General features: G+C 37.1%; 1 protein-coding gene across 1 annotated transcript; it reads right to left on the bottom strand.

Moving 5' to 3' along the window:
* Nucleotides 1–14,425: 14,425 nt before the first annotated feature.
* bpnt2 (3'(2'), 5'-bisphosphate nucleotidase 2) lies at nucleotides 14,426–22,001 on the bottom strand. Its single transcript, XM_088918761.1, has 5 exons — nucleotides 21,140–22,001; nucleotides 19,019–19,181; nucleotides 18,586–18,681; nucleotides 17,339–17,500; nucleotides 14,426–17,199 (listed from the first exon to the last, which is right to left on the bottom strand). The coding sequence occupies exons 1-5, from the start codon at nucleotides 21,476–21,478 to the stop codon at nucleotides 16,928–16,930; spliced, it is 1,032 nt and encodes a 343-aa protein (XP_088774887.1). The 5' UTR covers nucleotides 21,479–22,001; the 3' UTR covers nucleotides 14,426–16,927.
* Between the last annotated feature and the right edge of the window lie 225 nt (nucleotides 22,002–22,226).

Below are 22,226 nucleotides of genomic sequence, written 5' to 3'. Positions count from 1 at the left end.
TTCCAAAAAGAAGCTCTAAAAAGACTATAGTGCCATTGTCCAATGAAAAATGTAATCTTATAATCTAATGGTTGTATTTGCACTGTAGCGCTTTTGACATGTGAAGTGCAAAACCTTTGACATCTTGAATATGACTGCATTTATACGTAATTTTTAACTGGTACTGCGCATTTGAAAGTGCATAAAACAGTATAAATTAATAGTGAGCAACTTGCATTGACCATGCAGTCACTAGGCAAAAATAATATTGCTCTTAATCTTAAATTGTTAAAAATTAATCTAATTTTTGTTATTTCCTTGTTGCCTGAAGTTATATCAGTTTTTTTTTACAGTTTGTTTCTGTTTCTGTTTCAGTTTGAAAAAGAAGTATGATGTGCAAATTTAGGTATTCAGACGCGCCATATAAAATAATTCAGCACGTTTTTCACCTCCATTTAAAAAAAATGCGTGTTCAAGACCGAAACTTTGTTGAATTTAAAAGTCTGACTTGTTTAGACATATTTTTGTTAATTTATTCACGTGTGTTGCTTTTGTTCATTTCCTGACACTGCCAGACATGCCCTGATATTAATGCTACAACTTTACAATGTGGGTGACATGGAATCATGTTTGTAATCTTCAGCAAAAGCAAATGTTTTCTTCTTGTTGCCAGTGCTGAAGCTTCTTTCTTGCAATTAAACCATTGATTCCTTTATCACAACAAATCTTTTGTTTGTTCTGATATGTTCAGTTTCGGGCAATAATTAGCTTTATTTAAAATGGATACGAAGGAGAAAATTGCCCATTTTTACACTTATCTGAATACATCTAAAGAATACTTTATTATTTCCTAATGAACATGAATTCAGTATGTAACATCACCAGAAATTAAAAGCATGAGAGATGCAAGCCTGGATAATTGAAAGTACAGCAGTTTATATTCATATTCAATAAACATAATGGTGAAAATCTTTTTTTCAGCACCATGGTTGCTTTTATTAAAAAATTCTAAAGCATGTGTCATTACCACAGTTCCTCCTTTCATCTGTATGAGTTTCCTTTTTCCTTAACTACCACACATACTAACAAATTATTTAAACTAAGAGGACAGGTGAGCCCTATAAGTGTAATAGAGTTTATATTTTATTTAAAGCAAATGAGATTACTCTGGCAGGTGCATGGTGGAGAGACATAATAATTGCTTACACTTATATGGCGCTTTTCTGGACACTCCACTTAAAGTGGTAATGGGGTCTCCCCTCCACCACCAATGTGCAGCCCCACCTGGATGATAAGACGGCAGCCATAGTGCTCCACAACGCTCACCTCACATCAGCTATCAGTGGGGAGGAGAGCAGAGTAATGAAGCCAATTCATAGATGGGGATTATTAGGCCATGATTGCTAAGGGCCAATGGGAAATTTTACACCCCTACTCTTTTCAAGAAACGCCCTGGGATTTTAAATGACCATAGAGAGTCAGGACCTCGGTTTTACATCATCTGAAGGACGGTGCCTGTTTACAGTATAGTGCCCCCATCACTATACTGGTGCATTAGGACCCACGTTGACCGCAGGGTGAGTACCCCCTGCTGGCCCCACTAACACCTCTTCCAGCAGCAACCTTAGTTTTTCCCAGGAAGTCTCCCATCCAGGTACTGACCAGGCTCACACCCGCTGAGCTTCAGTGGGCTACCAGTTGTGAGTTGCAAGGTGATACGGCTGCTGGGTTCAAATCTCAGGTGAGGTACAACACATATACCTTCGAACAAGGTACTTCACTCGGATAGCTCCTTTAAAATGCCCTTCTGTGCAAAAGGGCACAAACATAATGAATACAAATGTCAAATTGCACTGTTAGAATTTGCCACAGATAGAAACACATCTTTCAGCAAAGTATGTATAACAAATACTGTTTAGTCATTCAGCCTTCCTTGAAAAAGAATGGATTTACACAAATCAGACAGACCAGATGTTTTCTACCTTGGAAATACTTTTTAATTAATTCAGTCAATTGGTCTGCCTCTGGATAACGATTTACTCACATATCACAGGATTTAGTAGCAAAGTGAGGAGGATATCAGTGTATTCCTTGACCACATAAGTGTCTTATCAGTTACACAGTCAGTGACATGATTAAAATTGCCCTCAAAGGCATTAAGGCATTTTACAGTGCCATGAACAGGTGCCAAGTAATTAAATATTTAGAAAATCTGTGTTTGTCGTCATAACCTGCAGTTCTAGCTCAGATGATTCATCTGTTGTCAGTTCCCATAAAGCAGATTAAGTATGCAAAATATATATACTGTATTTAGAAAAACTAATGAAAATGCTTTATTGATGATTACTTGTTCACATTTTGATTGTTTTGTGTTTAAGAAAGTGTAAAAGGTTACAACTGAGAGAAAGTCATTGGGTCCGTCTATTGTATCTTGTTTGGTCGCTTGAAACTATTTGATCAGAGGAACTCATAGAGCCATTTCTTGAGAGAATGCCAATGTACCAGCTTTGACAATGTTGCACGATAGCTTTGGAAAAATAGCAAAAACGACTTGCTGTTCAGGGCTATAATAACAAGGAAACAAAATTATAATACCATTTTGTATGGTGGCCTTCAAAAGTAATTCTCTCAAAATGCTTTACAATACAAAAAGCACATTTGAGGGACTAAAAAATGAAAGACTATTACAAATGCAGGAAATCAACATACATTGCCTCCCCTGTGCCTTCGCATTGCTAACCCCAAAATGAGCCAGTAGAGTTTTGTAACAAAGTTTCTAAGGAAATAAGGACTGAGGACTGACAAGTTACTTAGAGAGATATTGATAATTTCATATAAATGAATATAAGGGAACTATTATATAGTGTTTCTCTTTATTAGTTTAAGGAGTAACTAAGGAAATAATGTATCTATTCCAACACGTAGAAACCATTATTGCCTATCAGATTTGATGTTATTACTGTATGTGTATGTACTTACTTGTGGGTAACTGGTTGTGAATTACTGACACCTGAATCTGATTCAACTTGGCTGTTGTCATCCCCCCTGAAGTTTGGGAGGGATTAGAAAGTCCATTAAATAGCAAGTCAATTTTTGAGGGTCTGATGTTGACACATGGTTTGCAAATAATACAAAAAAAATATATTATTGTGGCTACTAACTTGGTTAGTGAAAAACTGTTTATGAATGTATAGTATAGAGATATTCAGTTCTGTATTTCATGAGGCAAACATTTGTTCGCTTGTATATTTATGAAGGACATAAAAAATTTAGATAATGTTCATTATAATCTTAAGGCAAGAAGATGCCTTAAGCATCTAAAATGATTAGTTATGCCCACGGTCAAGAGCTACAGCAGCCCACTGATGAACCTTCTGTCTTTATTATGTGTTTGTTGCTGTCAGAAACATGTCATTGCCTGGTAATACAGGGCATGTTCGAAATGAGGTTACAGAACCTTTTACACAGAGGTGAGGGTGACGGTTTCTTTATTTAATTTAGAGAAACAAGGAAAGAAGATAATTACTACAGTGACAACCAATGTCCCTAAGCAACTAATTTTGGCAGGACTGTAATTAAATGTAAAGATAACAGTAAATGCACCCTACAGCTTTGGTGTGTATAGACTGATAAAAATGTTTTATCCTGCAGCAGCTATTTAACGGTGCCACATAATTATTTTGATTTGCTAATAAATAAACCTAACTCAATTAAATTCTGCTTTGTCCAGTTGATCTGTTTACTGTTTTGTTTATTATTAGTGTCATATTTCCAGTGGAATATTTGGCTGGAGGCCTGATTTCCCGACTGTGAAGCAGCATATGTTCAAAGATATTAGCTACTAATGCAGTGTGCATGAATACAGTGTCATGTTAATTCGTTTCATTACTTTGAGAAGATAATTATTGTAAAATACATCTCCAGAGTCTTATTCGTGCGATCCTTTATTGTGCACCACCAGACAGAGGCCTTTGCTTCTGCTTGCTCAGCATTTAAATGACTCATAAAAAATTGCCCCTGGACAGCAGATAAAGTTGTTTTTCTGTCTCCTTTTAGAAGAGGCTTTGCTACAGGAGAACTGACTTTTTCAGCAAATTTAATGCTTTATAAAGATAAGACAAAGGCGCTCCTAACATTTGAAACTCATTCTTTCTAGATAGCTCAGGACATCAGAGGCAACTACTGTTTATTTGTTCTTCAAATTGACTGCTGTAAATGATAGTTTTCTTTAAAATTTATTTTTGCAGGTTTCCACACATACTGTGGGACTAAGTTTCCTGTGTTATCTAGATTTACACCCCATTTCCACTCTTAAAGCAAGTCAGAGTTTGATATATGTTCTTATTTCTGCCATCAAAATACAATTTCCAACAAATAGGCTTTAAAATAAATAAGAAGTGCTTGCTTTAAGCAGTACTCTTACCACATTATCTACCATGGCAACTGAATAATATTACAATGGTAACATAACTTATCTTGCACAGGGACAAAATATAATTGTCACTGTTAAGTATCATTGTAAATTGTGGCTTTGGATTTCATTTGGAAGAGAAGAGTTTTCAAAACAGGACCAAATTTATGATCATTATGCTTAGTGAAATTAGGAATTATAATCAATGTGGACACATTTATGTAGTGGTAATGTTAGGTTTTAAAAATTGTTTTACAAAACACCGCACTAATGGCCGATAAATGTAAACCTCTATTATTCTGGAAGTAAATAATGACAAAAGGACAACAACAATAACATGTCTGAAACAGGACTAAAAACTGAAGTATACCAATGTTTCTTTCTTCGTGACTGCAACAGTTTCTAAAAAGTTCTGCAGTTCCACCTGAAACAAACTAGTAATATAAAAATACTGTACGGTAATCATATTTAAAACATGTTTCTGCCATATATCGTAAAACTGCTCAATACACCAAAGAAAATAATGACTGTTAAGAAGGAACAAAGAGAAAGAAAATATTTTTTGTCTTTAAAATCTGTATGTAAAGGTAAATTAAAAGCGCTGATCTACATAGCATACTATAGTAGAAGCAAGATTTCACAGATCTCTTATTTTGAAATATTTTTGGAATTTTATGGAAATAAAGTACATTGTATCACAGTAGCATGTCTATTCATGGATCAAATTGCCTTAGTCAGCTCATGACTAAAACAAAAGGTAGACTCCAAACTTTAGGCAGTAAATGTTTTGTTTACATCACAGTAGTCTACTGAGTGCACTGCAACTTTGATGATGTTTTTTAATTGGCTTTAAAGATTAAATTCTACTACAGTACCTGTAGGTGTTTAGTACCTTGTGTAATACAATGGTTATTTTACAGCTTGTTTAATCAGTTTAAGACTGATTTAGTGAAAGACTGGTTGAAGTTGATCTTCAGGTGCTATTACTGTAAGTGGGTAGTTTGAGGAACAAGATGCACAATGTTCATACTGCATAACCAGTTAACTGAAAGCGCACTGAAGACTTATGAACAGAATTTAAAGGCACAAAACAAAGTGTCTATAAAAGGTAGTTCAGAGTGAATATAGCACTATTAACAAATATGTATTTCAGAGAGAATCGTATTATGAATACAGAGGTCTTTCAGAGTGAATCAAAAGCTATGGATACAGAACAGCACTATTAATACAACAATGTTTCAAAATGAACCGAGAACTAATACAGATGTTTTTCAGAGTAAACCTAACAATACAAATGCAGACTAACTTTGTACTATGAATACAGCAAAACAAAATGCCTGAATCTTTTCAATATTCTTCATAGTGACTGCTTATACAGTACATATCAGCCAAGTCACAATAACAGATATGTAGGTTTTACTATATTACAATTTAAAAAAATGTATTGGGTTTCTTTAGCATTTCTTTTGGTTCATTGGTTTAATCAATTCAAATAAAATATTAATCAATTTGCTAAGGAAACAGGATGTTTATCAAGAGCAAAAGGACTTTAATAAGTACAGTACACATTCAGGTTTTACAATTTTATGAACTGTAGTCTTGACATTAGAAAAACAAACTCAATAAATGCTATCCTGTCCATCATACACTACCTGAATTCCTCATCTGTTTCAACAGTGGAATTTTTACTTCAGTCAATGCCTACTAGGATTGCAAAGACTATAATGGAGTTTGGTTATGGATATGAAACTTTAATTCCCCCCCGCGGAACTGTCAATGTTGAAGAATCTTTTTTGGATCCTGAATGATCCTTTTGTTTTCTGATTAAGTTCATTATGGTAAAAAGGCAAGAAGACAGCAACTGATTGACAATTCACTGACAAAACAAAAAATTAAAAACAATTTCGCCTGAAGTGGCTAAAATTCTTTTCTGATTTAGGAAATCCAACCTCGAGCACATATCCACGTTAATTAGGGAAAGAAGGCAAACGAAACCTTATGAATGTAAATGAAGTGATTTTGAATTCAAACGTACAGGATGGGATAGGCCCACGAACTGTGTTTCTCTGCTGTCCAAGGGAAAAAGAAAGCCATTAAAAATACACCGTATATCCAAGTGGATTACCTCTTGCATTGCTCAGTGCAATAAATTGGAGACTAGTCTGTTGCCAGGCAACATAAAGAAAGGCAACATTCACTGAAGGGGTGGCAGGCTCCGAGGCACATTGCCACACTCTCCCAGTGTCACACATGTTCATTGCATCTTGTTATACCTTTACAAAACTTCATATTTAATTAGTATCAATAGTTATTTATAGCTTTTGTTTTTACATCGTGTTCATGTTTTGTAGTGAAATTTGCCCAGATAAGATGCTGGGAGTTAGTCACCTAATCTAGCCCATGAAGAGAAAATAAAAGCTCTACACACTTTGTCTTTTCATCCCCCCTTCCACCCACCACTGATGGCCCACCTGTGCTGTGGGTGACAGGGGCTTCACAGAATGGCACTGAGCTGAATAAATTAAAGAGGGAAACAAAAAGAAGGGGAACCTCTTCAGATTGCATGGTTTTCAAAAAACCAACAGATGTATTTTTATGTACAGTATAGTATGGAAAAGATGGCTGTTGCTTTGATACTCTGCGATACTCTGTGCAATTACATTAACATACCAGACTACCTCTATTCTTGCCTAATATTACATCTGGCTTCATACCTGTACCTGTGTAACTAACAGGTGCTTTCCTCTGGTTGGTGCATTAAACTGAGTTTAATTGGCCATGAAAGATCGCATGACACTGTTCATAATGGAAGGGTTGTTAAACCCAGTGCCCTGTCTAAATGAAACTCTGGGCTTGTACCATGTGTCCTACCTAAAATTCCACCTTAATTCAATTAGCCATGTCTTTTTTCACTTCACTGCCTGATCTGTTGTGTAGTACGGATGTTGGTGCGTACTTGCTGACTGACATCACCTAGGTACTGTAGATGCTGGACCTTTGTGGTTGGTGCTTTAGGCAGCTCTTTCCGAGTGTAAAGTAGTATAGGAACCTTTGGAATGAAAAGTACTGTAGTATATAAAATCAATGTATTATATCTGAAAATGAATGCTGAACAGTAAATGATGATCCAGGATTTTTTAAGAGCGTACAGGCAGAAGAGACTTCATCATTTAAAAAAAAAATGTTTACTGATATCTCCTGTGTTTTTTTAATTGGGTAATTAATTTAGTTCTTAGTCATTACAGATGCAATGTCTTGAAAAATCAAATAAAAGCATTATATTTGAGAAAGTTGAGAGAGTTTTCTATTTCCGTCCAAATCATGTTGTTGCACAACAGTACAACACTCCTTTTTTACATTTTCGCCAATGAGATTTGTTGGAAATGTGCAGTAGTGTAAGAAGTGTGTGTCAATGCGTGAGGGAAAAGATGGTGAAGTAAAGTACTGCCAGGAGCTACAGTAGGTGGTAATACAACTGTTCTCATAGGAGAGAGGTTTACCAACTTACAGAGGTACTGTATTCTGGACTACTAACATTTCACTACGTATCCGAGACATTCTTGCTGTGAAAAGCATCTCTGGAAATCTTGAAAGTGTCCTAAAACTTTGCTGTCATACAATTATTGGATTATCTCCAAAAAGCACTAACTGTAAGTAAACAGCCATTTTGGATTCTAGAATTCTAGCTGTCAAAATACTGTATATATTTTATTGTTAAATGTGATATTTAAATGTTTCTGCATGATGTAGCAAAAACTGCATTTCATGCATACCTTTCTGTGGTTATTATTATTTTCCCTTGACTTGACCATGACTTTTACTAGATGTACAGTCTTCCCTCTGGTTTATGAACCTCTGGTTTACAAATTTGTGATACAAATAAGCCAGTAATACATACCTTATGAACAACAGTTTTTGCCTCTTCATAGGCAAGAAAGTCACTGTAAAAGGGAGGATAAAGGGAGGAAAACATGCTGAGGCTTTGATTCTAGGAGAACATGCCCAGCTTAATCGGACTTTGTCTCTCTTGGTGAACTTGTTTACGTTGTGCTAGTTGTGTTGCGAATTGTGTGTGATCTTTTCATTTATTTTATTTATTGTTCCTTTATCTGCACAATACATATCCATCTTGGGTTGAATCATGTACAAAATGTGGAAAAATCTTAGTGTAGTGCTGTGAAAGGAAAGAAACCACTAAAAGTAATAACCACGGGCAAGAAAATGAAAATAATTATGTGATTGGAGGGTCATCACAAAAGACTATTGTGATGCTATGAATTTGGCTGCTTCAACAGTCCGTAGAATCATTTTGCAAAAGGACAAGATAGAGAACATGGCAGAATCTGGTATTGATGCAGTGAAACATTATGAAGGAAAAAAAGAAATAGTTTCATTTTCTCTTTGTTTACAATTGTATAAAAGGAAATAAATGTTCTTTCTTTTATATGGTTGTAAATAAAGTGATTGGAGGGTTGGTTGGTGAAGATCCAATGAGTTAATATGATTCCACTGCTTGTTAGTACTTTGCATATGTTGCATATTATGATCAGGCCTTAATTGTAGAATACTCACCTTTAGATTAGCCATAACAGAGGTGCATAGACAGTCAGAAGGTATATAAAGGAGAATTCAGAGAAGAGACCATGAGCCTGCTCTAAGTCTCAACATGGGAATGGTTTCTGAGGTGCTGTTAGAGTAGACAGGACAAATATACTCCAAATGAGAACCGACAGAGGGAAACACTGCCTAGGAAGAATGAATGGCTGCATTTGACCAGCTGATGAAAGAAAGCACTACCTGAATGAAAAAGACCGATCTCGGTCTGAACTAGCACGGATGGAGCAAGACGTGACTGATTCTGTATTATGATCTTTGAAGGAACACCGCAGATGTGAGGAGCAGAGCAGAGTCACCGCAGCAGGTGAAGAGAGAGCGCAGTTGTTCCTGAAGATCAGTTGGCCTGCCTTACCTCCCCCTGTCTCCTACATTATTGGGGTGTTGACAGAGACATGGATCTGCTGTGTCTTAGAATAAAACTAATTCTTGAACATGTGAACCAGATGACCCACAGTGCTGGAGGCTGTTATGGAAGGGAATTTCTTCACGTAAAATGTAAGAGAGAGTGGCAGCCAATAAGGCCAACCAGAAGCGCAAGCCTAATGGGATGGAGTTACAGTAGCAAACACAGTCTGGGCTGAGGCAGTCATGAGGAGTGAAGGGGACGGAAAGGGGATTGGCTTGGCACCTGTCCCAGCAGCGCTAAAAGTAGTGGGAAAGGCCATTGACACCACAACCCTTCTCTTCACAAACCCCGAGGAGGAAGCCATTGCTCTGTCATTGATGACACCTGTCCCAGAGACTCCATCAGATAATGAAGTAAGTCACCTGCACAATGACACCAAATTCACTGTATTCTCTGTATTACTCTGTATATGCCAGCAGCCATATCACCCTGCAACTCACAACTGGCAGCCCACTGAAGCTCAGCAGGTGTAAGCCTGGTCAGTACCTGGATGGGAGACCTGGGAAAAACTAAGGTTTGCTGCTGGAAGAGGTGTTAGTGGGGTCAGCAGGGGGTGCTCACCCTGCGGTCTGTGTGGGTTCTAATGCCCCAGTATAATGATGAGGACACTATACTGTAAAAAGGCACCGTCCTTCAGATGACACATAAAACTGAGGTCCTGACTCTCTGTGGTCATTAAAAATCCCAGGGTGTTTCTCGAAAAGAGTAGGGGTGTTACCCTGGCATCCTGGCCAAATTTCCCATTGGCCCTTAGCAATCATGGCCTCCTAATAATCCCTATCTATGAATTGTCTTCATTACTCTGTTCTCCTCCCCACTAATAGCTGATGTGTGGGGAGCGTTCTGGCACTACGGTTATGGCACTATCAGCACTATGGCTGCTGTCGCATCATCCAGGTGGTGCTGCAAATTGGTGGTGGAGGGGAATCCCCATTATCTGTAAAGCGCTTTATGTTGAGTGTCCAGAAAAGTGTTATGTAAGTGTAAGGAATTATGATTATGATGATTATTATTATGATTATTACTGTATCTTCATACTCTTTTCCACAGGGACCAGACCATGGTTGCAGTTTTCTTGCAATCTGTGAGCAGAGCATTGATGCTCTGGCAATATCTTCCCAATATAGCTTCTATTAGAGCAATGGCTTTGAAGCTATCTCTTGATCAGAAGTCACATTAATAGTGTCACCCTGCCTCCATATTTTAACTCTAGTGTACAATCTTGCACAGAAAATCAAAATAGACTTACTGAACATTTGAATAATAGTCATACAAAAATATTTGGGCTTAGAAAATTGAAATTTAATCATTTTGGAACAAGCGGAATGTTATTAGCACACTATTTGAATCAGAATTTCCTCCCTGGGTCCCTGATTATTAATGTTTCCTTCATAATTTAATGATAGTCATTGAACTGCTTGTCTGGTGCACAAAAGAAAAGATTAAAGTTTTTACTTCCTTCCCTGTAAATGTCAGGAGTTCTTGTAAAATGTAAAATGAAATGGTATTTTTTATTTCTCTTCATTTGTTTAAAACCCATATATACTATGTTTTATAAGAGCTTTGAGTTGCTCTACAGATTGAGGCCTCCTTTTAATTCATATAAGACTGATTCTGAACACTATCAAAGATCTCCTTTTGGCTGGTGGCACAAAAAGACAAAAGATAAAGACTTTTAATATGGGTTCCTGGGTTTCTTATAAATTAATTGGATTTTTGCCTTTCTGACATATTGAGGCAATCTGCAAAGGTCTATCACAGCTCAAAAGATTAGTCACGAAGGCCATAGTAATGATGTTATTATTTATGTGAAATACAATAAAGCACTACTTTCAAATCAAGAACTTGTGACTTGTTGCTTTTTTTAAAAAAAAATTAAATTCATACTTAACCTGTAATTAATTGATTCAGTGCTGCTCCTTTTCAACATAGGCACGATTTATTTATTTTTTTACTGAAATAATACAGTATTTTTACATAAATAGAAACACTTTTTCTCCAAAATAACCATTTGCTCATAGAAGCTAAATGACCAAATTCAGTGGTATAAGAAATAAATTGTTTAGGCAAATACTGTAGCACCACCTGCTGGATTCATTTTTAATTTTTTGAAAGTCTGTCCACCTCAGTTACTTTCACTTTATTCCTTCAGCTAGTATATACAAATTGATTTTACAACAGAAAAAGAAGAATTACAACCATTACCAGAAAGCTCTTATCCCAGGTAAAGATTGCAGCAAGCCAGAGCCTATCTTGAAAGCATAAGGCAGAACTATATCCTGGATGAGAGGTGAGTCCATCACATCTAGCCTAAATTTGGGAGATTTGAGCAAACTGAAGCATAAAGACAAAACATGGACACAGGTGAAAAAGCAAACTCAAAAAGTATGCTACTTAGGGAAGAGTTGATCTTAGGACCCTAAAGCTATGAGACAGAAGTGCTAAAGTTCATCCTCAATGAACAATCAAAGTCCTTGAATTGGCTAAATTGCATATTTACGTATGTGCACAAATGATTTGCAAATCATTTACATATTTCACAACACGGATTTAGAAAAGGTAGGTCATGTGTAATCAACTTATTAGTTTTTTATAACAAAGAACAGCAGTAATGCATATACACAAATCATATGAAACTGTGTGTGTTTATAGAATTTCTGAAGACTTTTGATAAAGGTCCTCGTCAAAGATTAATTCTGGGCACTAGGCATTCAGGAAGATGTGAGTGTGTCCTGAGAACTGGTTATTAAACAGAAAATGGAGAATAAAATCAAACTGGGGAAATGAAACTTCTGGGGTACAATAAAGATTTGTTTTGGTACTACTATTATTTCAAAATCATATCAGTGATCTAGATTCTGGTATAGTTAGAAAACTGCTCATGTTTGAAGATGACACAGAATTGGGATAACAATATAGAAGCAGCAAAAACTATAGAAACAGGAAACAAAATCTAAAAAGTCAAAAGTCTTAGACAAAATTCAAAACTGGGCAAAAACCTGGTAGTCGATGTTGTAGTCAAGTGGAGACTTTTACATTCAGGTAGTAAGAATATAAGCTGTAAATATAAAATGGGAAACAGAACTAGAAGATGATACTTAATAAAAGATTAAAAGAATTATTCTTTACCCAAAGGATTATGAGGAACAAGGTCATGTCAAGTCATGCTGTTTGAGCTGATACTCTGGATTTCTGCAAGATAAAAAGAAGGATGAGATCCTTGGATCAATTAGAATTCTATCATTCTTAAAACTCTAAGGATCCCATAGTGCTTTATAAACTGTTTTGAAGGGGGGAAACACCTTATCCACCCTGGAAGTAAAGCACCTACCTGTATGATTTGCAGTAGCCATTATGTGTTAGCTACCCCACTGTACAGCAGATCAGATGGAGAAGTCAGACTCCTTCAGCAGAATTAAATGGAAAAATGTAGGGAGGCCTGATTGTGCAAGTACAGTACAAAGTGGAATCTAGGTATGCATTTTCCAGTCATGTTTTTATATGAACGATTTTTAATACTGATCCTTAAACAGTATTAATATTTAATACTGATACCTTCCTCAGACGTGGATCAGCAGAACATCAACAGGACATTAGCCCCATTAAATATGACTGGGATGTTCTTTGAAAATGTGTGGGAGAGAATTTTGAGGAATGGACAGTTTAAAAACTGAACACCTTAATCATTAGCAACTTGACTCATCATGATGAAATGTGTGCTGCAACTTGGGGTGACACATCAGAAGACTGTTGCCATAATTTGGGAAATCAGCAGTTCTCTTTCATTCTTTTTTGATGGAAGGGTTACCTTTAATTTACATTTGAGATCTTTGACTATTGATCAAAGTTCAAACAAAAGTAGTTCATGTGAGCTTACAGTATATACTTAAAGGGGAACTGTAACACTATTTCTATGTTTCGCAATTTTTAGCTGGAGGCCAGGAGGAGATGAACATTATGGATAATTGTTGAAATGTAATCATATACATATAATTCTACATAATACGTTTTGGTTTTTTTACCATATTCTTAAAATGTTTTTAAGTGCTACATCACAACTCACAACCCACTGAAGCTCAATAGGTATGAGACAGACCGGTACCTGGGTATGAGACCTCCTGGGAAAGCTAAGGTTGCGGCTGGAAGAGGTGTTAATGGGACCAGTAGGGAGCGCTCACCCTGCAGTCTGTGTATGCGCTAATGTCCCTGTCTAGTGATGGAGAAACTATACTGTGAAAAGGCTCCATCCTTCAGATGAAAACTAAGATGTAAAACCAAGGTCCTGACTCTCGGTGGTCATTAAAAATCTCAAATCGAGCAGGGGTGTAACCCTGGCGTCCTGGCCAAATTTCCTCCTGGCCTTTACCAATCATGGCCAACACATTTATGAATTGGCTTCATCACTCTGTTCTCTTCCCCACTGATAGCTGGAGAGCGTACTCGTGCACTTTGGCTGCCGTCGCATCAAATCCAGGTGGGTGTTGCACATTGGTGGTGGTGGAAGGGGGGTCCCCATTACCTGTAAAGTGCTTTGAGTGGAGTGTACAGAAGAAGTAGTTAGAAAACAGATGTCTAAAAGTTGTGACGAGTGCAGCTCTCACTACCCCTGCTGGGGTTGCTCGCAAGCTCCAAGCATGCACAGAGCCACTCCACCTTGCCAAAAGCCCATGTCCCCTGCTTTCAGGCAAGGATTCCCTGTTCTGAGTTCCATTATGTAAGTAATGCGAATGGTCTCGGGTCTTGACTGAAACATTTTGCTAGGACAGTTTCAGAAGATCTAACCTGTCAACCTGGAAGCCAGCTTGCACTGGCAGTACTAAAGAACGCTTAGTGAAAAGAAGAAAAATAACTCAAACACTATGCATTTGACAGAGGCTGCGATTTTTGTAATATTTCAGAATCCTGAAAAAACAATGTCAAACACAACAATAAGTGATCCATAAAGATAATGTGGAAAATTTGGAATCAGATTGTAATTAAGCATTGTAAGACTATTCAAAACAATCAAAGTATTTATTTTCAGGTCTTTCTTTATTCATTTTTTAGTCACCAGCCCCATTTTGGCACATCAAGTAGAAAATATGCATTTTTAAACTTTGCACAAGTTCACTCTTCACATCATTATTTAAATAAGTTACCTAAAGAATGCATCTTTTTCTGTTAATAGATTTATACAAAGTATTGCTTAAAGAGTGCCTAACCAACTATTACACCACATTATAAATGTACCTTTATTTCACATGAAAATTAAATATCTTGAGCAATGCTGAATAAATTCAATTTTGAACATCTCAGATGCAGCAAAATCACAAATTCAGAGAAGATTCTGTGAATTCCAGATTTTATGTATCGTTTTTCTTCTACATCTTCACATAACATCCCTTAAATACATTTGAAAATGAAAAGGTTTACAGAACTAAAATAAAAATGTAAACACCTCGGACTTTTTATTCCAGAAATTATCACATGCCTTGCAGCGGGTTAGCAGGTACGCACAAAAGAATACTGAAGCTCAGAGGCAAAGATTCTAATCATCTTGCATTGCAACACTATAAAGATAAAGTAAAATAAATTCAAAAAAGAACATTACTCTGTCATTTATGTTTTAGATAAGGAAGTACTTTAATGCTAATCAAATTTTTTCTTATCAATGGAAATTGGCTATAATAGTAGCTAAGTGTCAAAGAATGTGCAAGAGGAGAGAAACAATAAACACATAAAAGACATACAATTCCCAATGAGTCCAACACCCAACGTACAGAAAATGTTTTTGAAAGGCAGTTTTCCTAAAAATAACAGAGCAAATAACAGAGACAGGCAAACAATACTATTTATGTTGAGATGATGGACGTTTTTGCCAAAATCTGCACTGCTTCCCCTTTTTATATTTAATGCAGAGTTCAGCACTTTAAAACAGTTTCAGCACATTACAAAAATGGACTGCAAGCATTATCAACAAATTGAGGACATTTTTTTTATTTTAAACTTCATTTTTTTCCTAAACAAAATATATTCTTTTTGCTGGGCTGGAAAAGTTCATTCGCATTTCCACAGACCACCCACGAGTAAAACATGTCTGATGGAAGCAAGCTTGAGTTTCCTTTGTGAAACACCCTCCTCCTTGGCATTAAGAATATAAGAAAATCACTTTTAAGCCATTCTTAACTTCACCAGTAGAAAACATGTGAAAACTATGTACAAAATTGAAATCAACACATTGCAAAATTGACATCACTAAGCATGCAGTACATACGTATTCTCACAAAGTAAGGAGTAGCATTACTATTAGGTTTAGTTTCACAATATTAACTTCATGCGCACCTCTGTTTAAAAACTGAAAAGATGTCAGCACAGAAGGCACACAACACTGTACAACCAATAAGAACATAAGTACTTAACTCCGCCCACAACAACACACATTCATACAAAAATAGTCCATTTGGAAACATGTACAGTATAATTGCATCACAGTGAATGTACACTATTGCAGGAATCTATTATTTGCATGAGCTATTTTATTTTAAATAATTTTTCTAAGCACACCCCCTTAGAAGAATTCTAAAAATAAATTAGTCTATGTGAAATGGTATTAAATCATATCTATTGTATTAACCCAAAAACTGCAATAGATTTATATTTATGGCATAATTTTATCCAAATGTTAGTATTTACAATATGTACTCTTCAGCAGCCAATGATTCCTGCCTGAACCAAGAAAATCAGTTATTAATATTTCATACTTTAGATCTTAATACACCATTTATTATTCTATCTATGTGGAAACTATTTAAGTCTCCAATATTATTTCAAAAGTTTATGATTCAGATGATCAAAAGCAATGTGGTAAATAATGTGACTTACAAAAAGCACATCACATTTTTTAATAGAAGTTATGAAGATCTATCAAATGAAACAGTAAATATTTTAACTATATAACGTACCGCAAAGAACAACTAGAATTTTTCTAAAAAATATATTTCTGTACATGATCTCTGTACCTAAACATTACAACAGCTCAATGTTCTATGTTCTGTGTGCAGATCTGAATTCTGCCTCTTAAGGGCATCAGAAATGGAATGAATACCAATTCAGTCCCTTAGTGTTAGTTCTATCAAACCTGCAAACACCTCCCCTAACAGAAACTGTTAATGCATTTTTCTATTTAACTCTCTACTCTATCAAATCTCAGCTATTTTGATACAATTCTATTTGTTATAGACCCTTTTATTCCTTATTGTCAGAAATCCGTAATGTTGAGAATAACTCACTTAAGCAATCAGGATTGAATGATAACAATTATTAGAAAAACCACAAACGCTCCTAAATGTAATTTCAAACAGTCCACACTCCCAAACCACTGAGTATTTTGTTAATTCTCTGGCTGTTTTTGAGAAAATCAAATCAATATTGAAGCTCTATCCTCTTCCCCAGTGCATCATGTAAAGAGGACCAGACCAGGAAGAGATCCAAAGCTTCCAGATTCAAGTTTTTAAGCTACTTAAGTAAACACCTTTTCAGTTGTGTTTCTCGTTCTCTCGGTTTGGGAGCTTTTCCACTAATGCTTTATGATTCACAAGTAAACTCGCCAACAGTCCTCCCTCGTTGGCTTCAGAACCAGCATAGTCTATTTCTTCTCCTTTCAAAGTAGTCATATGGCCTCCGAGGGCTTTCAGAATTGCATTGCCTGCACAAATATCCCACTTCTTGATATACGTGACATGGACGTAGACGTCGGCCTTTTCATACTTCTCTCCAGGTACGTCCAAGAGAGACAGCACCTTGTACCCTACAAAAAAGTTAAAACCCATGTGATTTCATAATGCACGTTTGTGAAGCTACATGTATTAATACATGCAAATACATTATTGACAACTTGAGGATTGTCAGCTACAGTGAAGTAATATAATGTGTTCCTTGTACAGTACCTGCTCCACCTGCAGGAAGGATGACTGTGTCATTTCCAAAAGCCTCCTGAATAAATGGCTTCACTTTTCCAGCATGGGATCGGGAGACAATGATTCGGGGTGACTGCGTATTGTAGGAAGGCCGGGCATTCACATTGGAACCTCCACCTACCATTGCCCATGCTATGGAAAAACAAAGGAAAAGCAAATGTAAATATATAAGCAAGTTCTTATGTAAATCAAATTCCAAATGAGGATATTCATCTTCAAATAGTGTAGTAGGATAATCTGAAATTGATCACTTTCATGGCATTTTGTTCAGTGCCAAGTGTCCAACGGACAACAGTAACAATCACGGTGCTTAGATCTATGTATATTTTGACATTAGAGAACTGAGTTTCCATTTATTACTACGATGTAAAGCAACAAGAAAAAAAAGTGATGTGGTTAGAAACAGGGAGCTATCCTCTTTTTTTAAAGTATGTAAATAGATAAGAAGTGCAAAAACGCAGAGCCTCACACAGCTTAAGTCTTATTATAACTATAAACCAGAAATTTTAAATGTCAGATTCAGGTTGCTGGCCTCCTGGTCTGCTCCCTGGGTAAAAACCTCTCGCTGGAATGTAAGATGAACCATGCAGCTTGAGCAGAGCTGGTTACAGTGCAGGTTGTAGCTGGGGGTCCCTGAGTGGTGAGGGGGCTACTGCTAATGGGTATTCCAGTCAATGCTCATCCCACTACAGTACTGTGGCTCTAGGCGCTCTTAAAACAGTGATTCCAAATCCTGGTCTGGGTGGCTCACACACCTGTTAATTTTCACTCCATTCCACCTGCAACTGAGAGCTGAGCTAGTGACCCATTAAGTGTGTGGGGGCATGAGGACCACTGTCTTAAAGGATGATGCAATTCTTGCACAATGTTTCCCTCCAGTTGGCACTACTACAAACTGCAATCAGGGCAATGCAATGATGATACGGTTTAAATAAAAATGGCACTCTTTATTTGTATTTATTACTTAGAGATGGCACTTCCACACTAAAGCATAGTAAGGAACATCAAGTTTTTTTCCCCCCTACCTACAACAATGCTGTATCTGAAAAAAAAAACACTTTCCTTCTAAAATGTCTAGATGAATGTACATTTATTATGCTTCATTCTGCAGTTCCTTGGGACTTTAAGACCCCTTTGCTTTTTGTCCTCTGGCGCTCATCCGTAGTCTAAAAGGTACAAGAGGTTAAAAAGAACAATGAAGACACAAGCACACATACCTGTATACCCTGTGAATGGATTATGAATTACTCCAATGACAGGTTCACCGTCTACAGCGACACACACCATTGTCGTCACATACTGGCGAAGGCCCTCTGCCAAAGCACAGAACGCAAATTTTAATTTATTTTTCAATCCGCAAAAATTATGAGAAGATGATTATTTCTCACCACAGAAAGGATGAGCTATTCAATAAAGCATGAATCATTACCCTGTTAAAATTGATGGGAAATATATTAAAACGATCTCATTTCGCCCAGCAACTCCTGCCACCCTCTCTGCTTCTCCTCTTCTGCAAGTCTTTCAATACATTAATATTCACGGAACCAAGTATTATTTAAAGCTGCAGACAAGATAATGTATCAAACTCTATACTAAGTAATTACACATCTTCTCCTTGGGATCACAGGAAGACTCATTAAAAAAAGACACCTGTGTACTCTTGAGTTGCATCCAGAGGATCGATCCACACAGTGATGCTCTCTGCAGGAACTTCTCTGCTTTCTGTGATCTTGTGTCGAATGTCCTCTGGAATCACGTGGTCCCACACAGCAGATTCTTGATCAGCGACATCATCATGTTCTTCGGAGTTGACCTAAACAAAAAATAAAAATTCGGAATCATTCAGATGTGCATGGCAATTTACCAAGTGTTTTCAAATTAAAAGTATGACAGACGAGCACATTTTAAAAAAATGAAATGTGTGCAACTCTTCTTCTCTGGGATGTTTAGAGCAGGGGGAAAACTGCCAATCCACTTTTAAGAGTTTAAAGAACATGAGAAATAAATATTGATAAAAACATACAACTCAAAGTATAAAATAATTCATTTTGGGATTAAATAAGTGGAACCTGCATTTTTTTAACATAATATAAAACATTGTAGCCTGAAGATAAGACTGTTTATGAAATATTATATATTACACTGGACCCTTAATTGCTGTCTGGGCAACTCCATTTTACAGACAATCTACGCTATCTGTAATGATAGATCTTTAAGGAATTACTTCATAATACTAGATTAATAGTCATCCCATCTTGTAGCTGCTCTGCAAAACTGTTTTAGAAAGCAGTTGTTAGTCTTGTCTACATCTGTCTACTTAGTTGATCAGCCCAGTGCTGGAGCAATGAACGTCCTTGATGTTTTCCCCTGGATATGAGAGGAACATTATATCTAAATTTGGCAACTTATAGCACACTCATAACAGCATGCTCTTTGAATGTCTGACACACGGATTCCAAGACCTACTACTCATTTTGGTAAAGTTCCTGCGCTTGAAAGCTCTTTAGTACGCATAGTGGTCCATCACACCTTATCCACTTTCCCATCATTGTTGAATGCTCTGCATTCTCCAGTGCTGAATTCTTTACCATCACTCCGTTAGCCATGTTTCTGTGATTCATAAAAATAATCTTTATTTTATACAGAACTGTTCATAACATTTATTTACCTCAATTTTCCTTTGGGATCAATAGTCTTATCTATCTTATCAAAGTTATATCATGCTGCACCAATAAACCAAGGTACCGAAACAGCATATATACAGAATTTCATCCTGTAAATTAAGCAGACCTAAAGCCTATTGCATAAAATTAAATGTTAAGACCAGTATGTAAAAACGCTGACTGACTTGCAAGATCTAATATGGGATGAAAAATCACTCCGTGTGAGGAGAAAAAGGTTCTCTGATATAGTCGGAGCACAATCTATTCAAACCCCGTTTTGATTTTATTCTGAAATCCACAGTGAGCTCAGGCGAGGAAGCCAGAATAGGAGATATGCTTAAGCACTTAGTTTTAGATAAGACGAGTTCCTCGGGTTTGCACATATTGTAGTTTGTTCTGAACAAGTTGGGCTACACGAGAAAATCAACACAAGAAAACACAGTCATGCGATACCTTCTCTGCATCAGATCGCAAGAGACATGAACACATCTGACTAATGTTGCCAAGAGCCTAGATAAAGCGGCGATTACATCACGAAGCATGGTAATATGGTAATTAGTACTGTCGCACATTGCTGTGATTCTCCTGTCTCTGTCTATAAGCACTTAGCTGCGCCTTTAACGCTGCTTTTCCATCTTGCAGACTGCGAACACGACCCTTCGCGTCGACTCCCCCAAAAGGTAGATGTTGAGAAATCAGACTAGTGTAATGAGACTTCAGAATCTGTAGTCCTACACCCAGATCATACAATTCCTCATAAAACGCATTGTGCATTTAAGGTACTAGTAGCAGCTGTTACAATAGTGCACTGCTAAAGTACATTAATCAATGAAGGTTTATCAAATGCACAACAATACAGCATACAGCGATGGCTGTCGGCAATGAAATGCTTTTGGCAGTAATGCATTATGATTAATCTAAACTCGGTAAATTACATAATCAGAACACATTAGCTACAGTTCTCTGATTATGTAATTTACGATGTTTAGAATAAACATAACGGAATCGACAGAGTTCAAGAAGTGTTTCGTTCTCGTACATGCTGACTGAGGGTAGGTAGCTGGGGATGACCACAAACTACCCAACCGCACGTTTGAAACGAACCCACCTTTACGAAGGGGAAGGTGCTCTTAATAAGGTGATACATCTTTCTGTGAGAGTACAGGTCTCCCAGCGTCAGCATTTCTTTTGCGCCTTCCCGTGTCTTCCCCTTGGATTTCTCCTCAAGGGCATTCTGCTCCCGGACGCGCTTCACCTCTCGCCCGCCGACGGCTGCCGCCTCCACGGACACGGCCAGCAGCTCCCGCAGATCCACGGCTCTCCCCTGCCGGAACGCGGCTATTCTGCTCGAAATGACGCCGGCGTAGAGGTGATAGATCACCCCGAGCCCCAGCAGACAAAACACAGCCACGCCAAGAGGAGACAGACGGATGCCCATCGGAGCCATGGAAATGCCAATATTGTAATGCGATAAGCATAAAATTACACACAAGGGCACAAAACGGAATATATATTTTTATATTTATAAAAATATATAATAATGTTTAGCACTGGGTAACGTTGGCATAAGGAATTCGGCGTCAATTCCTTGTACGTTTATACAAAGTACCTTTACCAACGACATCCATTTAAAGGATGTTTAACGTCGGTCCATGTTTTTTTTTATTTTAATTTTTTCAAGTATCTCTGAATAATAGTATAGCTCTTACTTATCGGATGCCGATAGTCCATCGCATAAGCTAAACATTTACCGGTGCATTATTCATGTCTATGTTTTTAATAGGGTAAATTCAAGACACACGTAACGATAGGAACTTCAAAGAAAAAAAACATATTTCGCACAGAAAAACAGCTCAATTCCCTGGTTAATTGAAGTTACGATCAAGATTGCACACCAATTTTGGAGTAAACAATTCCACGTCCACGGTAAGGGTTCAAACCTTAAAGACGCCAACTTCCTCTTCCAGGTCAAACTAAAAAGTCACATGACTGTTTAGGCAAACTTCATTTACAGCGAGTTAAAGCAAGTTTGGGATGTGCGTTGTCATTTCTGCTTTTGTCATATGGGTTATGATTTGTGAAAGACATTGAAGGGTATTCTTATTGTTTTTGAGACGGTGAAAAATCTGAATTATCGTTTCATTTAGGAAAACTGCTTCCCAGATCACTTCCTCACCTGAGGCGCAAAGAAATTA

The sequence above is a fragment of the Atractosteus spatula genome, chromosome 6, assembly GCF_055471065.1.
Source record: "Atractosteus spatula isolate fAtrSpa1 chromosome 6, fAtrSpa1.hap1, whole genome shotgun sequence".
NCBI lineage: Eukaryota > Metazoa > Chordata > Actinopteri > Semionotiformes > Lepisosteidae > Atractosteus > Atractosteus spatula.
Note: the sequence above shows the minus strand (reverse complement) of the source record. Positions and strands in the feature narration are given on the sequence as shown.

What these genes read in the sequence shown, in the direction of transcription:
- bpnt2 (XM_088918761.1), bottom strand. Translation starts at nt 21,478, where the DNA reads ATGGCTCCGATGGGCATCCGTCTGTCTCCTCTTGGCGTGGCTGTGTTT. An exon ending in GCACCTTCCCCTTCGTAAAG is followed by an intron (nt 19,182 to 21,139) that starts GTGGGTTCGTTT and finishes TTTTTTGTTTAG; the next exon opens with GTCAACTCCGAAGAACATGA. An exon ending in TGCAACTCAAGAGTACACAG is followed by an intron (nt 18,682 to 19,018) that starts GTGTCTTTTTTT and finishes GTGCTTTGGCAG; the next exon opens with AGGGCCTTCGCCAGTATGTG.